We start from the raw sequence: 21,331 nt of genomic DNA, 5'->3' as shown, positions 1-21,331 counted from the left end.
CTTGTTTCGGCCAGGTCTGCAGCACCACACCCTGGGTTTGGATCTGGGCTCACCGGCATAGGAGTGTGTAATTCTGTATCTATTTCTTAGCCTTTCCGTCCCTCTGTCTGTCCCTTCTCCTCAGGCTGCTAGGCTGCTGGAGTGTCAACAGTCTCGCTGCGTCTGGACACACTGAGAGGCAGGTGAAAGGCCAGATGGTTTGTCTTGCCAAGACTGTACAACACTACAGGAACTGGAAGAGATATATGCAAGTGTCTCAATAAAACTTTATTGACAAAGACAAGCTGCACGCTATGTTCTGCTGAGCCTGCGTTAGGCAGTCAAACCATCAGCTGGTGTCTTTGCTGCTCCTGGGTCTTTTCAGTCTAAAGAGAATTATTGAGCTCTTACTGTATGCACTGGGGACTCAGAACACTGTCTTTAGAGGGAGTGTGATCTTTGTCTCCTAAACAAGTGAGTTAAGATTTAAAGTGCTAGCCGGGCGTGGTGGCGCATGCCTTTAATCCCAGCACTCAGGAGGCAGAGGCTGGTGGATCACTGTGAGTTCGAGGCCAGCCTGGTCTACAAAGCGAGTCCAGGACAGCCAAGGCTACACAGAGAAACCCTGTCTCGAAAAACAAAAAGTAAAAAAATAAAAACAAAAAATTTAAAGTGCTTTCCAGGCAAGTTTAATCCCTAGTCACATGGTGGCATGAACCTGTGATCCCAGCCCGAGAAAAGTAGAGAACCTTGGCTGTCCTGGACTCACTTTATAGACCAGGCTGGCCTCGAACTCACAGCGATCCACCTGCCTCTGCCTCTCAAGTGCTGGGATTAAAGGCGTGCGCCACCATGCCCGGCTGAGAGCAGAGGATGCTTAGAGTGTCCGGCCACCCATCCTACCCACATTGGCCAGGGATAGTTCCTGTCTCAAAACACTGAGGTAGATAGGACTTAAAGAAGGCCAGCTGACCAGCACTTGTGAGGCAGAGGCAGAAGGATTTCTGTGATTTCAAGGCCAGCCCAGTTTACAGAGAGTTCCAGGACAGCGAGAGCTGTTACACACAGAAACCCTGTCTGGAAAAACAAACAAAGTTAGGAATGCCGGAGTTGCACGTACTGACACATGCCTTTCCTCCTGTAGGAAGGTCACCACAAGTGCCAGGCCAGCCTGGGCTACATAGTGAGACAAACAAACAAAAAACACTTTTTTTGTGGGGTGGGGGGGAGTGCTGTTTTGAAACAGGGTTTCTCCATGTAGCCCTGGCTGTCCTGGACTCGCTTTGTAGACCAGACTGGCCTCGAGTTCAGAGATCTGCCTGCCTCTGTCTCCCCGAGTGCTGGTATTAAAAGCGTGCACCAGGCATGCATGGTGTCATGCCTATAATCCCAGCACTTGTGAATTCAAGACCAGCTCAGACTACAAAGTGAGTCCAGGACAGCAGAGGCTACACAGAGAAACCCCGTCTCAAATAACAAAAAACAAAACAAACAAACAAAACAAAACATAAAGCACACACCACTGCCTGGCTATTTATTTATGTTGGAAACTTTTTAAATGAAAAAAATTTTTTACAAAACTGAAAACAAGCAGGGTGGGTGGTGCACACCTTTAATCCCAGCACTCGGGAAGCAGAGGCAGGTGGATCTCTGTGAGCTTGAGGGCAGTCTGGTCTACAGAGCGAGTCCAGGACAGCCAGGGCTACTACACAGGGAAACCCTCAAAAAGACAAAAAGAAAAGAAAGAAAAGAGAAAACCACTTCGCCTAAAGCAGAAGGAGCTGGAGAAGCAGTGCCCTCTGGTGAGGACACTGACAATGCAGGGGGCCAGGTCCAAGCTTGGGGCAGCATTCTTTTTTTTTTTTTTTTTTTTTTTTTTTTTAATACAGGGTTTCTCTGTGTAGCCCTGGCTGTCCTGGACTTGCTCTGTAGACCAGGCTGGCCTCAAACTCACAGCGATCCGCCTGCCTCTGCGTCCCAAGTGCTGGGAGTAAAGGCGAGCGCCGCCACATCTAGCCCTTGTACAGCATTGTTTTCTCCACTTTCCTTTACTCTGTCTCTTCATATGTAGAAGACTCTGTCTCAAAAAACACAAAAACCTACCAATGAGTACATTAGTTATTAAGCAAATAAAATATGAAAGTAAAAAAAAAACAAAAATAACAACCCCAGGTGGGCGCCGGGCGTGGTGGCGCTCGCCTTTGATCCCAGCACTCAGGAGGCAGAGGCAGGTGGATCGCTGTGAGTTCGAGACCAGCCGGGTCTACAAAACGAGTCCAGGACAGCCAGGGCTACACAGAGAGACCCTGTCTTGAAAAACAAAACAAAAACTAAAGCCGGGCGTGGTGGCGCACGCTTTTAATCCCAGCACTCAGGAGGCAGAGGCAGGCGGATCACTGTGAGTTCGAGGCCAGCCTGGTCTACAAAGTGAGTCCAGGATGGCCAAGGCTACACAGAGAGACCCTGTCTCGAAAAACCAAAAGAAAAAAAAAAAAAACAAAAACAAAACAAATAATAACCGCAGAGGGCATAGGGAGGTCTGGGGTATTGGTTCCTAGGGGCCCCAGAACAAAGGCAGGAAGGCCTCCTGGGTTTCTCAAGACTGTACAGGATTCCTGAGCGCTGCTGCGAGCTTGGCGGTTGAGGTGAGCACAGGATGGTTACACGTTTCACAATTTCACCAAAACAGAAGGAAATGGGCAGCGACGGGCCCCTCGTCTGCAGCCTGCACCCTTGCCTCGTTGGCTGTGTGGTTTCGTTTCCTCCAGACAGGGTTTCTTTGTGTAGCCCTGCCTGCCCTGGATATCACTCTGTACACCTGGCTGGCCTCGAATTCTCAGAGACCCTCCTGCCCCTGCCTCCTGAGTGCTGGGATTAAAAGCGTGCGCCACCACACCCGGCTTACTCTGTCTCTTTATGTATGTCTTTAGCTCCGGTTTTTTTTTTTTTTTTTAAGATATATTTATTTATTGTGTATACAGCATTTTGCCTGGATGTAAGGCCTGCAGGCCAGAAGAGAGCACCAGATTTCATTCTAGATGGTTGTGAGCCATCATGTGGTTGCTGGGAATTGAACTCATGAGCGGTTTCCTGTGAATCTGCACCACATGCATGCAGTACCCAGAGCGGCCAGAAGAGGGCGTCAGTTCTACAACTATAGTTACAAGCTATTATAAGGCCCTGCCATGTGAATGCTGGGAACCCAAATCCAGGTCTTTTCGAAGACCGCCCAGTGCTCTTATCTGCTGAGCCATCTCCCCAGACTCTCTTTCAGTTTTTTGTTTTTTGTTTTTTTGGTTTTTTTTTTTGGCAAGGTTACACTCTGTAAACCAGGCTGCCCTTAAGCTCAGAGACCCATCTACAAGTGACTTCAGAGAGCTAGGATGAATGGTGCACGCCATCAGATTGGCTCTTTATCTCTCCTTCCGTGCCGCCCCCCACCCCCCCCCCGGTAGCCAAGGTAACAGTGCCCTGTCCTGCAGGGCGCCTTTGCTGACCCCGTGCCCCCACCCCTTCCTGGAGCTGCTCCCTGAGCCCACCCAGGCCCATCTGTCCCCCACATGTGCCTCAGCCCTGCGGGGGGTCCTACAGGCCACCTGAAGCTCAGCCTGTAGTGGACCTCCAGCTGCGACCCTGGCCACCATATGTAGACGCTGTCCCACAACCTACAGAGGCTTTAACTTCCCACCTTACTTGGGGCCATGGTAGCTAACACCTGTGATCCCAGCTCTGGGAAAGTAGAAACAGGAGAATCCGGGATCCAGTGTCATTCTCAGCCGGATGGCTATTTCAAGGTGCCTGTTGAATTTGGGAGCAGCCTGGGCTACATGAGCCTATCTGAACTTTCTCTCCCAAACGTTCCCCAACATAAAGAAAGCCAAGCCCAGCACATGTCCTGCTGGCTGGTCTCTGGACCCCAGACCTCATGGTCAGTCTCTGTTATATCCCCAGTTTTTCCGAGGAAGCCTGGGACACAGTAGGAGCTCAATTGATGGGACAAACCTCCAAAAGACAGGCTTTCCTCATGGTCCTCACAGGGACAAACAGAGAAGCAGAGTTGGTGCTTCCAGGGCGACTGTCCCCTGAGATGCTCCTGAGGGGCAGGAGCAAGTAACCTGTGTCCAGCCTGGAAGGGGCCAGATACCCTTACTAGGTAAGTGTTGGGTGGCTTTGAGCTCACAAAACAGTCTTGGTTCTAAGCTTCTGGACTGTCATGAGTGGCACTTCTGGGAACAAGGAACCATCCGATCGCCTTTCCCTGTTTCCCAGAATCCCCTGCTCCGCCTCCTGACCACAGACCACACAGCCGGTCCTCTTTCTGGGCTGGACCGTTGGTGAGGGTGCCTCCTGCACCTGCAGACCTTGCCAGGGAGGCGCCATCCCACCACAGCCATGGTGCCCAGGACAGGAGGCTGGGAGCGGCTGCTGCTGATAGCAGCGGCTGCCCTGATGCAGCTCACAAGGAGGCCTGGTAAGATCTCCTGCCATTATAACACTCCCAAAGGTGACCCTAGGTGACTCCAGGCTCCTAAACAGGCCTCCATCAAATCTAACTGCTGAACAGGGAGACTGTGGGTTGGATCTTTACCACCTCAGATACAGGGTAGTGGAGTCTGGGTTTCCTTAATCTTTCTTGTTTTTATTTTTGTGTGTATGAGGGCTTTGCCTGCATGTAGTGAGCAATGAGGCCAGATAAGGGAGGCAGAGAGCCCCTGGAGTTTACAAAGGGTTGTGAGCAACCAGGCAGGTGCTAGGGTTAGAATCTGAGCCCTTGGCTGGGTGTGGTGGTGCACACCTGTAATCCCAGCCCTCCGGAGGCAGAGGCAGGCAGATAGGTGTGGTCTACAGAGCGAGTCCAGGACAGCCAGGGCTACGCAGAGGAACCCTGTCTCGAAAAACCAAACCAAACAAAACAAAAAAAATGAATATCTGAAGACCAAGGGTTTTAAGTAATGGGCATTTATCCAAGCCTCCTGCTTTTTTTTTTTTTTTTTTTGGTTTTTTGAGACAGGGTTTCTCTGTGTAGCCTTGGCCATCCTGGACTCACTTTGTAGACCAGGCTGGCCTCGAACTCACAGCGATCCACCTGCCTCTGCCTCCCGAGTGCTGGGATTAAAGGCGTGCGCCACCACGCCCGGCCCTCCTGCTTTTTTAAAAGTTATTTTGAGGCCGGGCGTGGTGGCGCACACTTTTAATCCCAGCACTCAGGAGGCAGACAGAGGCAAGTGGATCTCTGTGAGTTCAAGGCCAGCCTGGTCTACAAAGCGAGTCCAGGACAGCCAAGGCTACACAGAGAAACCTTGTCTCAAAAAACCAAAAAAAAAAAGTTATTTTGAGGGGACACGTGTCTATGGTGCTCGTCTCAGCCAGTGGAAAGCTTGCGGGGCTCAGTTCTGGTCTTCTACCAGATGGGCTGTCGGTATGGAACTCGGGTTGTCAAGCTTGGTAGCAATTTCCTTTACCTACTGAGCCGTCTCTCTAGTCCAAAGGTTCTCTACTTCTCGCTCTCTCTCTCTCCTGTCTATCATCTGTCTGTCTGTCTGTCTGTCTGTCTGTCCATTCATCAGTCTGCCTGTTCCCAGACAGGGTCTCTCTGCGTAGCCCTGGCTGTCCTGGACTCCCTTTGTAAACCAGGCTGGCCTCGAACTCACAGAGATCCTCTTGCCTCTGCCTCTTGAGTGTCTCCCTCAACGTGTACCTCTTCCCCTCAGTTCTGCCTCCGCCCTTATTCCTTGCCCGTGGGTGTTCTCCACTGGCCAGCCTCCTGTCCTGGTCTCTCACACAGCCACACTTGCCACAGGGTGCTGCAGATCCCACATAATTGGAGGCCACGAGGTGATGCCGCATTCCCGACCCTACATGGCCTCTGTGAGCTTCAAGGGCCGTCACCACTGCGGAGGCTTCCTCTTCCATGCCCACTGGGTGCTGTCAGCTGCCCACTGCTTCAGTGACAGGTGACCTGCTGGGGCCACTGAGGGACAACCATAAGGCCAGGGTGTGACACAGGCAGGACCAAGCTTTCCCCCTCCCTCCGGCGCTTCTGCTGATAACAATCGAATATAATAAATATGATTACCGTCAACACAAGCAAAGCGTGTTGCTGTTAGGATTCACATTGCTGCCGAGAATGACAGTACCGACTGGGAATTCCAGTTAGCCAGAAGGCTGAGTCAGGAGGATGGAAAAATGGAAGTTCAGCTCTAGCTACAGACTGGAACCCTTTCTCCACTAGAAACAAATAGTTGAATAGTAGAGCCCCATGCCTAGAATTCTCCAGTTAGGTGCTGGAGCAAGACACAGGTATGGAGCCCCACATAGATTCCCCAGGACCTGGGGACGTGGTCAGGGGTGGAGCCTCTGCTTAGAATCCCCCAGTGAGCCTGGCGTGGTGGTGCAGGCCTTTAATCCCAGCACTCAGGAGGCAGAGGCAGGAGGACTGCTGTGAGTTCGAGGCCAGCCTGGTCTACAAAAGCAAGTCTAGGATAGCCAAGGCTTCACAGAGAAACCTTGTCTCTAGAAAAACAAAACAAAACAAAACAAAACAAAACCCAAAAAAATCCCCCAGTGAGGGGCTGGGGCATGGTCAGGGGTGGAGCCTCTACCTAGAATCCCCCAGTGAGGCGCTGGGGGCATGGTCAGGGTGGAGCCTCTGCCTAGAATCCCCCAGTGAGGGGCTTCATGCATAGTCATGGGTAGAGCACTTGCCCAGCTAGAAACTTGAGGCTTTTAGCTTCATAAGTGTACTACAAATTGGTGTCATAGAAGTAAGAATTGTAAGAGACAAGGTTGTATTGTATCCAGCTTAAGTGTGTTCTTATCATTGTAAGTTAGTATATGTTATAGTGGAGGGGAGCTATAAGGCTGAAGATGGGGGGGGGGGCGGCATTAGCTCATGACCACAGAGCTCCTGGTGATCTTGCTCTCCTCGTCTCCCTGCAGGGACCCCTCCACTGGCCTGGTGGTGCTTGGGGCCCATGCGCTGCTCGCCCCGGAGCCCACACAACAGGTGTTTAGCATTGCAGCTGCTGTCAGGCACCCCAATTTCCAGCCTGCCACACACGCCAACGATATCTGCCTACTAAGGGTGAGCTGCGGAAGGGTGACTGGCAGGTCCAGGCCCACCTGACTTCTGAGTTTATTCATTTAATTTTTCTCGTGTCGCTGGATCTGAACATTTTTCTTTTCTTTGAGACAAGGTCTCTCTGTGTTAGCAATCTGCCTGCCTCTGCTTCCTGAGTGCTGGGATTAAAGGCATGCGCCATCACTCCCAGCTCTGAGCTCTTGGTTGCTAAGAAAGGGCTCTGCCACTAGCCCATGCCTGTGGTCCTTGAATTCTGTTTGAATGTGCCTGGTGGGACCTTGAACCCCTGAATCCTGTCACTTGTCTCTACTGCCCAGAACTTTCCATGGCTCCCATGTCTTTCAGAACAAAAATCAAGCCAAGAGCCACTGGGTCCTGTGTCTCAAGGGCATGTCTCAGAGCTGGCCTATGGCACCCTCAAACACTCTCAAGTACTGTGGTGGTTTCTTATGTCAAAAAGGAGAGAATAAAGCCAGATACTGTGGGGCACGCCTGTAATCCCAGCACTGTGGGAACCAGACGCTGGTGGGTGGCTGTGAGTTCGAGGCCTGCCTGGTCTACAAAGTGAGTCCAGGACAATGAAGGCTACACAGAGAGACCCTGTCTTCAAAAACCAAAGACTAGGGGGCTGGAGAGATGGCTCAGAGATTAAGAACACTGTCTGCTCTTCCAGAAGACCTGAGTTCAATTCCCAGCAAGCACATGGTGGCTCACAACCATCTAGAATGAGATCTGGTGCCCTCTTCTGCCCTGCAGGTGTACACCATATGCATAATAAATAAATACATCTAGAAAAAAACAAAAAACAAAACCAAAAACCAGAGAAAGAGAGGCAGGGGGAGAATATGAGGTTTCCACAGGCAGAGGCTGGGGGATGAGTCCCTCTAGAGTCACCGAGTCACCTGATCTCCAGTCCAGGTGGGGAAACTAAAGCTAGGAAATGGGGTAAGTGAAGCTTGGGAGAATGGGGAAACTGAGGTAAAGGTACAGCTACATGTGCCAGCCCTTTGCTTGGGGTCTGGTCATTCTTTTCTTTCTTTCTCTCTTTCTTTTTTTCTTTTTCTTTTTTTTTTTTGGTTCTTCGAGACAGGGTCTCTCTGTGTAGCCTTGGCTGTCCTGCACTCCCTTTGTAGACCAGGCTGGCCTCAAACTCACAGCGATCTGCCTGCCTGTACCTCCGGAGTGCTGGGATTAAAGGCATGCACCACTAGGCCCGGCTCTGGTCATTCTTTTCATACCTTCCAGTATCAGGAGACCTGAGGCCCCAGGCAGCCGCCCCACAGCGCCCCACAGCTAAGGGGTGCCCAGGGATTCCAACGCTCCTGTTTGCACTGTAGAGTTTGCGAGGCCTCCTGAAGGAAGTGACGTCCAAATTGTCCCTGATGGGTAACTCTCAAGAGGGTTGGAGTCGTGGGCCCGGAGGACAATGGGAGTTCTGGGGGCTAAGAAGCCAGGAGCGGGAAGCTGAGAGTGAGGTGGAAGGTCTTAGTCCTGGTCGTGGCGGAGCTGCATCGTGGGCAGGATGAGAAGGATCCGACGGCGGACCACAGCCACTATTGGTTCTTGACGCAATCCACACCCTGGAGTCCCTGGAGGGACACTAAGGTGGGAGACGGCTACGAGTGGGGTGAGCGAGTCGGTGGGCCTGAATCCAACCTTCTACCCGCAGCTGAATGGTTCTGCTGCCCTGGGCCCTGCTGTGAGGCTATTACGACTGCCACGGAGAGGTGTCGGGCCCCCCTCGGCCGGCACACGTTGCCACGTGTCGGGCTGGGGCTCCGTGTCTGACTTTGAGGAGCTTCCGCCCGGCCTGATGGAAGCAGAGGTGCGCGTACTGGACCTGAGTGTCTGCAACGGCTCCTGGCAAGGCCGGCTGAGTCCTGCGATGCTCTGCACCCACAGCGGGGACCGCAGGTGGCGTGGCTTCTGCTCGGTAGGATCCCACACACCACGCTTGCTGTATGGGGAAACCGAGGACCACAAAAAGGGTCAGGGTTGGAAATAGGGTACCTTTGAGAACTGAGTCCCGCCAGTGTTTGACATAGATGCAGAAATCGAGGCCCAGGAAGGTGAGAGGTGGGGTTGAGAACCAGAGTTACTTTTATTTCTGTAGGCTGGACCCTGCACAAAATGTCCTGGGGATCTATACCTGAATGTGCGAGGCATGTCCAGTAGGGGGCGGGAAAGCAGACGTGCTCTCTGCAGTTTGAGCTCCTAAAATAAGATTCTATTACAGTATGGCAACGAGACTAGCCAGTGAGTTGGGGATTTTTAGGGTGGATATTGAGGAATTCTGAAAGATAACCTACAGGCTGAGACTTAAGTAAAACTTCAGCGTTTTGGGGAGACACATTGGGGGGCTGCTACACAGCTATGCAGGCTGTGCATTGTTCAAAGACTACAGAGCTATCTGTAAAAGACAGTCCTGGGGGGGGCAACACCTAACGTCAACCTTTTTTTTTCACTCCAGGCAGACTCTGGGGGGCCCTTGGTCTGTGGGAGCCGGGCCCATGGCCTTGTCTCTTTCTCGGGCCTCTGGTGTGGTGACCCCAAAACCCCGGATGTCTACACTCAAGTGTCAGCGTTTGTGCCCTGGATCTGGGATGTGGTGCGGCGAAGTCCCTGCTCCGGTTCTGTGGGGTGCTCTGCCGGTGCGGTTTGAACCTTGGCCCCCTACTGGGACGGAGAAGAGTGGCAACCTGCGCCCCTTGCTCACTGCAGGCAGAGTCCATGGCTTGGCCCGGAAGCCAGAGAACTTGGCGCCTGGGCTGTAGTCGTCCATCGTAGCTGAAGAGCTGTACTGAAGGCTGACACATGGCTTGTTATGTGTTCAACTCCAGGAGCCCCCTTAACCCACATAGGCATCCTCTCAGCCAAGACCCACGGCGATGCCCCCACCTGACGTCATCCACTCCTCTGGGTGCCTACTGGGCATTTGCTCTGTCTCCTAATGGACCACAGACTAACCCCACTAACACAGAGCCAGGGGACTAATATACAGTGAGACGCAAAAGACACGAAGAGGTATGTCTCCGTTCCTAGAATTGCAGTTTAGACTCCCTCCTGGCCGAAGGTTGTCTCAGCATATTAATTATAGTTTCCACCATCAGTCCTCCTGGTTTCAGCTCAAACAGGTTCACTTCTGAGCCCTGGATGAGCTGCCATCTTGGAGCTATCTTGTTCCTGTACCTCCAGGACCCGAGAAGGGCCCACTTCCTCTCCCTCGCCTCCACGCCTTCCAGGGACCCAGGAACACGGGTTGTATCTCTGGAAGCTTTTGTGGTTGGTCCCATGCTCCACCCTAGTCCCCAGGCTCAGAGAGGAGGAGGCAGGTGGAGGCTGGCCGCCCAGGGTGGTTTTCTTGTCTTTTATTTCCTTGGTGAGGCAGAACCTCAGGGAGGAAGGGGCTGTCTTAGCTCCCTGCTAAGGACACTTTTGGGGGACATTACAAGAAAGGCACAGCTGAGAACTGGAGGGTGACATGAAAGACCCTGGGAACCTCCTGGACCACAAACTGGGGGCTGTGCCCTCCATGGGCTGTGCCCCTCCATGGTCTTGTTTGTGGTCTAATATCTTGCCTTCCTTTTTAATTTTGTTGTTGTTGTTGTTGTTTGTTTGTTTGTTGAGATAGTGTTTCTCTGTGTAGCCTGGGATAGCCTCCTGGACTCACTTTGTAGACCAGGCTGGCCTCAAACTCACAGAGATCTGCCTGCTTCTGCCTCCCTGAGTGCTGGGATTACAGGCATGGGCCAACTCGCCTGGCTCCTTTTAAGATTTTTTTGGTTTTGTTTTTTTGTTTGTTTGTTTTTGAGAGATAAGGAGTCATAGCCCAGGCTGGCCTTGAACTCACTGTGTAGCCAAACTGAGCTTGAACTCTTCATCCCTCATCCCCTCGCCTCTACTTCCCAGTGCTGGGATGATAGGTCTTTGCCAATATGTCCACTTTATGTGAGTGCTAGGAAAGCCCTCTTCCTGCTGAACGTCAGCTCCCAGTCCTTTTGGGCTCCTTGAAGGCACAGGTGAGCAGTGTTGAGTGGCGGCTGTCAGAGCAAAGCTGAGCAGTCTGAAGGTCAGGGCCCCAAACAGCACCTGGCTGTGTCACCAGCTGTGGCTGGGCTTGGATGAGTGGGACTGGCTGGAAACGGGGTGAGAGCTGATGTGGTGTCCAGGGAGCAGGGCAGTAGGCACTAGGGTGACTCTGAGGCACCCTGGGCACAGGAAATCTTGGGCCTGCAAGTCAGCAGGGACCCAGCGTCTCCACCAGGTCCCATTCTAAGTGGAGTGAGCAGGGAGGAACCCTGTGTTTCTCTGGGCTGAGGCCAGGAGGCCTCATGTGAACAGCAGATGAGCTGGACACACTGCCATTGGCTGTGCCCTGAGATGCAGCTCCAGCCTAGAAAGCTGATGGAGAGATCAAAGCAGGGGGTCTCCATGAAGCGGCCTCCCTGGGCAGCAGGTGTCTGGGGTCCTAACTTGATCCCAGTGCCTGGCAATGCTGGCACATACCGACCCTTATAAAACCATCAGTCCTTGTGATATGTGCTCAGGATCCTAGGGGATCCCCAAGTGGTTCCAGGCCAGGTTTGGGATTGTCCTTCTGAGATAAATTAGAATCTTTTCTGTGACAATAAATAAAGTCGGGATGGGTTCAAATACTAGGCCCAGTGGCTGCAGCTCACACGAAGTTCTCTTCCTCCTCTGGTGGTACTTTGGGGGTCCCTGCAGGTATGAAGGGAACAGGTGAGAGTGAGAGTGGGGCACCACCCTTTGGTAGGCCAGATGCCGAGACCCACCTCCTCCTCACCTGTGCAGACGCCTGGGTGGCGAACCCCGATGGAGCGGCCCAGGAAGCAGGTGGCCTGGCGCAAGTGGCAGGAGGAGATGTAGGTAATGTTGTTGTTGCCACAGAGTTCCTGGCCAGGGCTGGAAGGCGCCGGGCAGGGCGCAGCGCGACACGACACGCAGTGCGCGCTGCCAGTCTGGTCCACGAGGCACGACTGGGGGCGCGGGCACACTACCTGAGCGCAGGACTCTGTAGGTCCGAGAGAGGGCAGGTCAGGTGCCGGATGGTGTCTCCTCCTTGTGAGTCCAGCTACCCTCAGAAAGCCCCACTCCTAGGACACAAGTGCACCTCCATTCTTCAGCCCCGCCTTAGGGCATTAGCCTCAACCTTCAGTCAAGACCCACCCCCTGGAACGCAAGCCCCACCCTTAAACGGAAGCGCCTCTCATCTTTACCAAGCCCCTCAGCTGGAAAGCCCCGCCCCCAGGACACCAGCCCCACCCAACTGTCAAGCCACGCCCCATTCTGCCAAGCTCCACCCATCAGTTTGCTTTCATGACCACACCCACACCCGCCCCTCCCAATCCGTCACAAGCCTCTTCCCGTGGCTGCGCAGCTTCTCCCGCGCGTCTGCACTTGTAAGGGCACGCTGGCCCGCAGGGCTTCGCGCTTTGTGCCGCGGCGCACAGCCCTGTCCCCGACACGCCCAAGAGTCGTCGTTATACCGGGACTCAGGCTCAGCTTCTGCCGACTTTGGCTCCCACCTGACCTGACCGGCACTTTTGCATAACCCTGCCCCTCCCAAAGGCTGGGTGCAGACACAGTAACTGGAAAGAGCCAATTTAACAACTTTTGGATCAGACTTGTGCAGGCCCCGCCCCCGGAGTGCTGGAGTCCTGCCCCTGTTTGGTCCCACCTCCCACCCAGCCCCGCCCCTCAGCCGGTCCGACCTTGGTCTAGACAGTGGGCAGGCCCCGCCCTCCATAGGCCCCACCCACCCGCCCTACCTACTACCCCGGGCCCCGCCCCTCCACGGCCACGGTTCTTACTTTGGCAGCGGCCGCGGTACATGACGCGCAGGTCCGGGTGTCCGCGGCAGCGCGCGGTGCGCAGCTCGCACTCATCCCGGTAGGTGGCGCCATCAGAGCCGCAGACCTGGAAGCCTGCGGGAAGCCCCTCGCAGTCGGGCGCGCACTCGCAGTGTGGACGACCCCCGAACATGAGGCACGCCTTGCCGGGGCCGCACTCCACTCCGTCGCAGGAATCTGAGGACACAGGACACGCGCAGGTGATTCTCACTTGTCACCAGAGTCCAGGCGCACCGTGATGCACAATTAATAGGTGCATGTGTATTGGCGCTTCCACTAGGACCACCCCAAAAAGGCAATGGGGAGGGGCTCATCCAGCGCATCTTTGTGTCTCAGGTGGGGTCTCAAGTAACCAAGACTAGCGTCAAACTTGCTCTGTGTCCAGGGCTGGCCTTGAACTGCTGATGGTCCTGCCTCAACCTCCCAAGAGTTGAGACTGGGACCTGCACCACTACTTCTGGCTACGTGTCCCTTATATTGTTCAGCCATTATTTTACACATGGGGAAACTGAGGCTGCTTACAGCTGTGAGTACAAGGGGACCCAAAGCATCCTAGCTTGAGGACTTCGTGCTGGACTGAGAATGGACACCCTTCTCTCTGCCAACTCAGTTGCTGGTGGGTCTGGAGAGCAGACCCTGGACTCTGTGGCACCCCTACAGGGCCCATCCTCAGTCCCCAGGAGGCTGGGGAGGACAATCAGGGCTTCATGCCAGGCCAGGTGATTCTTGAGATCCATGCTCTTCCCAGAAGCCAGGGGAGGGGTCTGGAGGAGAGGCATGTGGCAAAGGGCTCAGGCTGATCAGAGGTTAATCCTACCCCAGAGGCCAGTGAGGAGGGCTCCTGGCCTTGTCCTTTAGGTCTGCAGCCCTGCCTCAGCGCCCCACCCTCCTAGACTGACCCTAGACCCAGTGCATGCTTCCTTATGAGCTCCACCCAGCAAACTCCTAATCATCTCCCAACACCCCAGGTCTAATGCCCATTCCCTCCAAGTCCCTCCCACTCCCAGTACTTTCTCTGGGTCCTTGCTGGCTCGGCCCTGAGCCAGGGGTGCCCTCCAATCAATGCTTCCTCCAAGGCAGAGGGTGTCTGGACCGTGGCCCATTCTGTTCTCTGGGGGCGGGATTTACGGTGCCAGTCCTTTCCACCAGGTGAGGTGGGATGCAGGCTCCCTGCGTGATGAAACCAGGAGGCTTCTCAGCCTTCTCACCCCTCCCCAGAGCCCTGGCCGTCGGCATCACCTTTGCATGGGAGGCAGTGGATAAGGCCCAGGAATGCTAGCAGGCTGATTTTATTGTCTGGGTGGGTGAAGTTGGACCAGGCCATGTTGATGTTGCCTGAAGCGCAGCACTCCTCCCGGCTGACATTTGTCTTCAGCACCAGGCTGCAGGTGGCCTCCCTGCCCTGCTGCAGCCAGCACACACCACCTAAGCGGAAGAGGAGGAGGGTGACTCTGTACCCCTCCCCATCTTCACCTAAGAATTATCCTGTACAAGTGTCCTTTCAAAGTGTTGCAAAGTCCCAACCAACCCCAGACACCTGTGACCTAATGCCCCCTCCAATTCAGAGGTGGCCATAGCTGTCATGGATGTCCTGCAGCCCTGGACTCAGGAAGGAGGGACAGAAAGCCATAGTGACGGCCCTGGCTCTGCTGTGTGGGGAACCCTCCTCCTCTGAGCCGCACCCCAGTGCTCCACCACCAGCTCCCGCCCGGCCTCCAGGCCTGAGAACTGGCACCCTGCCCAGCCCCTTCAAATGCCAGGCGCCTGGCATGTGAGGGTCTGTGGGCCTGCACTGGCTTCCCGCCTCTGCCCTCTGTCTAGACAGTGCCCAGGGCAGCCGAGCCCCCGGCCTGCAGCCCCCCCCTTGCCTGACCCGCCTCTTACTCACTCCAACTGGGGAACATTCCCTCTGCGTGAGCTCACTCTCCTGGGATGGGGACGGGGGACAGGCCCTAGGGGAGGGGGCTAGCAGCCCTGTGGGGCGGGTGGGGTAGGTGCTAGAACACAGACCCCTTGGCTCTAGTTGTCACCCTGAAGTGGGGACAGCTGCATCCCTCGTGTCAGAACTCACCCCTGCTCAGGAGACACTGCTCAATGCCTCCCACGAACTGGGCCCCAGCACCTCAGCAAACACTTTTACAAACGGGAAACTGAGTCTAGACCTCTCTCAGGTACACCGTTCCAAAGGAGACAGCCCATCTAGGGGACCCTGACGCGCTCCAACCAGATGGCATGAGCCGGTCCAGCCACCGAGAGATTTCTCTCTAGGGTTTAAGGGAGCCCCCCAGTGTCACTGAAGAGGTCCTTGACCCCGAGCCTCAGTTTACCCATCCTAAAAAACGGGGATGGAAAAGTTCTCATAAGTTTTGGCTCTTTGGACTCATGGGAAAGCAGGTAAACAGTAAGAGCTCAATAAATATAAATGTCAGTCCTCTTTTAAGGCTGGAGGCGTGGAGCCCCGCACTCGCCCACCCAGCCAGAGCGTACCACAGACATCCCCCTGCCGCATTCCGCAGGCCACGTGGGTGGCCCGCTCGCCCGCCCCTTCCGCCCAGCCCCACTCACCGGGCGCAGAATCCCCCGAGTCCATCACGGCGCCCACGGATCCCACCGCCCAGACCAGGGCTCCCGAGAGCAGCGGCCACAGTGCCCCAGGACGCATGGCGAGTGTGGGGCAGCAGCAGGGACTCGGCGAGTGCAGGCGCCTCGGCCTATAAAAGCCCAGGGCGGGCGGGGCCGGCGGCGGGCGGGGCGGGGCGGACGTGTCCCCGAGGCGCAGGGCCTGCGCGGGGGTGGCCACCCGGGGCAGGCCCTGTCCCATCTGGGAACCAGACAGTTGTCTAGGCAGGACAGTACACAGTTGGGTCAAGTCACATAACTGTTACCCCGAGGGCATATTCTGGGACATGGACACCCCCAGGCGTTCCTGTGCCTTTGGGAACTTTCGGTGGCGCCCAGGTGACAGAACCCACCCGAGTGTGTCTGGAAGTCTGGGCAAAGCAAGACACTGGGGCTTGCAGTCTGGTCCCTGTAGCCTCCAGCCTGACCTTCACCTTGACGATACCGACGCTTGCAAAGTGTCCCCAGCTGCTCCAGGCTGCTTAAAGACTCGTACCTATCATTGTAGAGGTTGGGAGGCTGAAGCAGGAGGATTGCCGTGAGTCAAACTAGAGGTCCGTCTACAGCTAGCTCATGGGCATGTCCGTGGCCATGATGGGGCACACCTGTCAGTCCAGCGACAGGAGGCGAAGGCTGGACCATCAAGGAGTTCAACATCATTCTCAGCTACCTAGCCCAGGCTAGCCTGGGCTACCTGAGACCTTGCCTCAAAAAGGAGCAACCAAACCAAGCCAAACCAAACCAAACCAAACCAGGGTTTAGGAGATGGCTCAGGCTTTAAGACCGACTGCTGCATAAACAGGAGGGCCTAAGTTTTCAAACCTCCAGCATGCATGGAAAAAGCTGATAGTGCGGGGCAAGAGGGCCTGTAACTCCGAACTGTGGGGTGGAGACAAAATGGTTGCTGGGGCTTGCTGGCTCCAACTTCAGTGAGAGACTCTCGGCTCAAAGGGTTAAGGTCAAGAGTGAGAGAGGACGGCTGATGTCTCCTGGCCTCTGTGGGTACATGTGTGTACACATATCCTCACACACCCAAGGAGGCACACTCTAGAATCCCAGCACTTAGAAGGGCTACAGGTTCATAGGGAGCTCCAGGCCAGCCTGGTCTACATGGGGAGTTCCAGGCCAGCCTGGTCTACATGGAGAGTCCAGGCCAGAAAGTCTCTGTCTCAAAAACAGTCAGAATGGCTCAGCAGCCTGGTTTGGTGGGCCACCCCTGTAATCCCAGCTTTTGGGAGACAGAGGCAGGCAGATCTCTGCCAGTTCGAGGTTAGCCTTGTCTATATAGTGAGTTCCAGGTCAGCCAGAGTCACATGGTGAGACCCTGCCTCAAAATAACCACCACCACAACAAAATGGCTCAGAGGGTAAAGGCGCTGGCAGCCAGGCCCCACAAGCTGAGTTCCAACCCCTGCAAGCTTTGTCCTCTGATCCCTGCAGCTGGCTGTGGCACATGTGGAGCTGACTATCCTCCCTCCCTCCCGGCTAGAGCACCCAGCTTCTGGGACAGAGAGCACTTAGGGGTCACGAGGCTCTCATGGCTGAGGCAGTGTGCCCACAGCTCATGGGGTAACCTCCCACCTAGGGGCCTCCTTTAAACATCCATGTGTCCTGACATGCTGCCAGTGACCAGGGCTGAGCCACTTCTGCCCTCACCCAGCTTACGCTTCCGATGACCGGCCTGGAGAGCTGGCTCAGCAGTCAAGAGCTCTTCCAGAGAAGCAAGGACCAGTTCCCAGTACCCACACAATGCTCTGCGGCTCCAGTGGCAGAGCATAGTGTCCTCTTCTGGCCACCTAAGGTACTGCACAGACACGAAGCTGGTCACAGTGGTGCACACATGGAATCCCAGCACTCGGGAGGCAGAGGCAGGCAGATCTCTGTGAATTCAAGGACAGCCTGGCCTACAAAGTGAGTCTAGGACAGCCAAGGTTACACAGAGAAACCCTGCCTCAAAAAACTAACCAACCCATCACTGGGGGGCAGAGGCAGGCGGATCGCTGTGAGTTTGAGGCCAGCTTGGTCTACAAAGTGAGTCTAGGACAGTCAGGGCTACACAGAGAAACCTTGTCTCAAAAAAAACCAAAAAAAAAAAAAAAAAAAAAAAAAAGAAAGAAAGAAAGAAAGAAAGAAAAAACCAAAACAAAACAAAGAAACAAAAAAACAAACACCACAGGTAAATGCATTTATAACTGGAAGTATGGGGGCGGGAATGACATAAGGAGCACTGGGTTTCCTAAGGCCACCCTCCCCATCCTTATATCCACTACAGACCCACTCAGGTGACATGTTCTCCCGCGTCTTGACATCACACAGTGAAGTCCCAGCAGATTCATCGACAGCAGAAAACCATCTTTTTTTCCTCCCCACTGTAGCTACCCAGTGCCAGTGAGGGAGGATACTGACCTGGCCCTGGTCCCTGGCAGTCTCCCAAGGATGCTCCTAGGTTGGGCCAGGGCACAGGAGCCTGTGTTCTCATCAGGAGCTTATAGGAGGGAGTGAACAGCGGGGACAGCGCTGACCTTGCCCGAGGCCTGACCCCTCATGCTGGACCGCTGTGGCCTAGGCTGGGTGAATCAAAGGGCCATTGTGTCGTTGGCATAGGTTCAAGCCCCCGCTCTGTCCTGCTCCCACGTACTGGGAACCCATGAGTCCCCCAGGGACACCCTTGGCACAACAGTCCCCAGTGCAGCCTTCTCTTTCCTTCCGCCCAGCCCCGAGAGTCAAGCGTTCTGGGCACAGGATCCATGATGTCTGCTCGGCTTCCCAGGCTCCCCTGTGACCCAGACCTAGGGGCTCAGAGGAAATGACAGGCCATGACCCCTGACAGCTCGCAGCACCTGGAGTGTGAAGCCATGCTTGAGGCTGGTCGGAAGGCCAGAGCCGACAGATTTGTGTATGTGTGTATGTGTGTGAGGAGGCCAGAGGCCAGCAAGCCCCAGCGATCCTCCTGTGTCTACGTCCCCAGCACTGGGTCATGTCCACACACCCAGCCGTTTCTGTGGGTGCCGATTGCTCTACAGTCCAGCCTCATCCACAGCCTTCATTTCTTTTGATATAAAGTCTTGCTCTGTAGCTCAAGCTGGCCTGGATCATTCTGTTATAATGAGGCACAAAGAAATGATCTGTTGTAGCTGGGCGTGGTGATGCACGCTTTTTTTTTTTTTTTTTTTTTCCGAGACAGGGTTTCTCTGTGTAGCCTTGGCCATCCTGGACTCACTTTGTAGACCAGGCTGGCCTCGAACTCACAGCGATCCGCCTGCCTCTGCCTCCCGAGTGCTGGGATTAAAGGCGTGCGCCACCACACCCGGCTCGTGATGCACGCTTTTAATCTTAGCACTCTGGAGGCAGAGGCAGAGGCAGAGGCAGAGGCAGGCGGGTCGCAGTGAGTTCAAGGCCAACCTGGCTCTACAAGAGTTCTAGGAAGCCCTGGGTTCCATCCCTGCACACCTGCTAGACTAGCATTCAGGAAACAGAGAACCCAGGAGTGCAACGTCAGCCCCGGCTGTATTCTGAGTTCAAGGCCAGGCTGGACTACTGGAGACCTGCTTTCACATTTTCCTTCTTAGACTAGGCCTACCCCAGCCCCTCTAATTTTCTGGGGGCTGGAAGGCTGAGGGCACAGCATCAGGTTGCTCCTGCCAGGGAGGACACAGAGCCAGTAGGGGCCGTAGCTGTGCCCCAACTCCTTCTCTGTAAGCTGATGTCAGCTTATGGTAAGTTTCTGCAGCACTTGCAAAGAATTGCTTTGCATTTTATTTCAATGGAGTCTTTTTATTATTTATTTTTGAGACAGGGTTTCTCCGTGTAGCCTTCCCTGTCCTGGACTCACTTTGTAGACCAGGCTGGCCTCGAACTCACAGTGATCTGCCTGCCTATGCCTTCCGAGTGCTGAGATTAAAAGTGTGTGCCACCAGGCCCAGCAAGGAACCCAATCTTAAAACAAAAACAGGTCTGCTTTAAATTTTCCTTATGTGTATATCTCTATGGGTAAGTACATGTGGATGCAGATACCCACAGAGGCCAGCAGAGGGCGCCAACACTCCCAGAGCTGGATTTAGAGGCAGCTATGAGCCACTTGATGTAAGTGCTGGGGCTGAATTCAGGTCCTGCAAAAGTTGTATGTGCTGTTAACCAGCAAGCCATGTCTCCAGTCCAAGGGACCCTTTTTTTTTTTTTTTTGTCTTTTGAGACAGAGTTTCTCTGTGTAGCCTTGGCCATCCTGGACTCACTTTGTAGACCAGGCTGGCCTCGAACTCACAGCGATCCGCCTGCCTCTGCCTCCCGAGTGCTGGGATTAAAGGCGTGCGCCACCACGCCCGGCTTTTTTTTTTTTTTTTTTTTTTTTAGGAAATCAGGTAGCCGTGTCTATTACAGAGAGCAGGTCTGGTCCTCAGGGACAAAGGTTAGTTAAAGCGGATCACTGGGTCATCAGTCACTTGCTAGTCACTCAGCAGTGTGCCCCTGAAGCCCAGCTCTGGCCAACGACAGGAGGAATGGCTCAGGAGACGGAGTACCCAGCCTGCAGTGTCTGCACTGAGCGAAGTCAAATCCCAAATGTGGCCTTCTGTTTTGTTGCAGTGACAGACTTGCAAACTTTGTTTTCCATTTTATTCCCTGACAGTTCTGGGGACAAACCTCAGAGTCTTGCTGAACAGAAATCAAATTTGTTGGTGTTCTTGGAGTCGTTTTTCTTATATTGACCTGTGTGTGTATGTGTGCGGGTGCGGGTGTGCGTGTGTATATGGGTATTGACCTGTGTGTGTATGTGTGCGGGTGCGGGTGTGCGTGTGTATATGGGTATTGACCTGTGTGTGTATGTGTGCGGGTGTGTGTGTGCGTGTGTATATGGGTATTGACCTGTGTGTGTATGTGTGCGGGTGCGGGTGTGCGTGTATATATGGGTATTGACCTGTGTGTGTATGTGTGTGGGTGCGTGTGTGCGTGTATATATGGGTATTGACCTGTGTGTGTATATGTGTGCGGGTGTGTGTGTGCGTGTGTGTATGGATATACACGTTAGAGTGCGCCTGTGCGGTTAGAGAACAAATCTGCAGGGCTTGGAGCTCCCTTTTCACAAGAGGGTCCTCAGGCCATCAGGTTGGGAGTATTCCACCCATGGGACTATTCTACAGGCCCCAATTGTGGCACCTTTTGTTTTTCTAGCACTCAGGACTGAGCCCACGTGGTGCATGTGGTCCACCCCTGAGCACACCCCCAGACCTCACTGGGGGATTCTGGAAGGGGCTGTAGCCCTAAGCAATGGTCCCCCATCCTCACTGGGGTTTCTAGGCAGGGGCTCTACCCCTGGGCCACACCCATGACTCTTTGCTTTTTTTTCTTTCTTTCTTTGCTTTTATTTTAAGACAGAGAATCGCTGTTACCCAAAATGCCTTGGGCTTGTAATGCTTTTGGCTCAGCATCTCCTGTAGCTGAGATGACCTGTCTCTCTAATAAAGCAACTAAACAGGGACCTGCAGAGCTGGCTCAGAGGTTAAGAGCACTGACTGCTCTTCCAGAGGTTCTGAGTTCAATTCCCAGCAGCCACATGGTGGCTCACAACCATCTATAATGTGATCTGATGCCCTCTTCTGGCCTGCAGGTGTACATGCAGACAGAGCACTGTATACATAAAAATAAATAAATCTTTAAACAGCGACCTGTGGAGGTCAAGTGGAAGGCAGCTGCTGTCAGGTACGGTGCTGAGCACCTGGGCTCAGGGAGCCAGGGAGAGCTGGGTGAGGAGTCAGAGCCGATGTTCCAGATACAGCTTTTCTCAGAGA

At 54.2% G+C, this 21,331-nt stretch overlaps 2 protein-coding genes across 2 annotated transcripts; one reads left to right on the top strand and one right to left on the bottom strand.

The window, feature by feature from the left end:
* The first annotated feature begins 3,680 nt into the window (after positions 1 to 3,680).
* On the top strand, positions 3,681 to 9,969 carry Prss57 (serine protease 57). Its single transcript, XM_051172714.1, has 6 exons — positions 3,681 to 3,773; positions 4,339 to 4,450; positions 5,765 to 5,933; positions 6,919 to 7,063; positions 8,730 to 8,993; positions 9,531 to 9,969. The coding sequence occupies exons 1-6, from the start codon at positions 3,681 to 3,683 to the stop codon at positions 9,720 to 9,722; spliced, it is 975 nt and encodes a 324-aa protein (XP_051028671.1). The 3' UTR covers positions 9,723 to 9,969.
* Positions 9,970 to 11,477: 1,508 nt separating this feature from the next.
* On the bottom strand, positions 11,478 to 15,640 carry Fstl3 (follistatin like 3). The gene is made up of 5 exons (XM_051172919.1): positions 15,496 to 15,640; positions 14,170 to 14,355; positions 12,892 to 13,107; positions 11,865 to 12,092; positions 11,478 to 11,779 (listed from the first exon to the last, which is right to left on the bottom strand). The coding sequence occupies exons 1-5, from the start codon at positions 15,590 to 15,592 to the stop codon at positions 11,736 to 11,738; spliced, it is 771 nt and encodes a 256-aa protein (XP_051028876.1). The 5' UTR covers positions 15,593 to 15,640; the 3' UTR covers positions 11,478 to 11,735.
* Positions 15,641 to 21,331: the final 5,691 nt, after the last annotated feature.

This window comes from Acomys russatus, chromosome 31 (genome assembly GCF_903995435.1).
Source record: "Acomys russatus chromosome 31, mAcoRus1.1, whole genome shotgun sequence".
NCBI classification, from domain to species: domain Eukaryota; kingdom Metazoa; phylum Chordata; class Mammalia; order Rodentia; family Muridae; genus Acomys; species Acomys russatus.
This window is presented reverse-complemented; position numbering and strand designations above follow the sequence as displayed.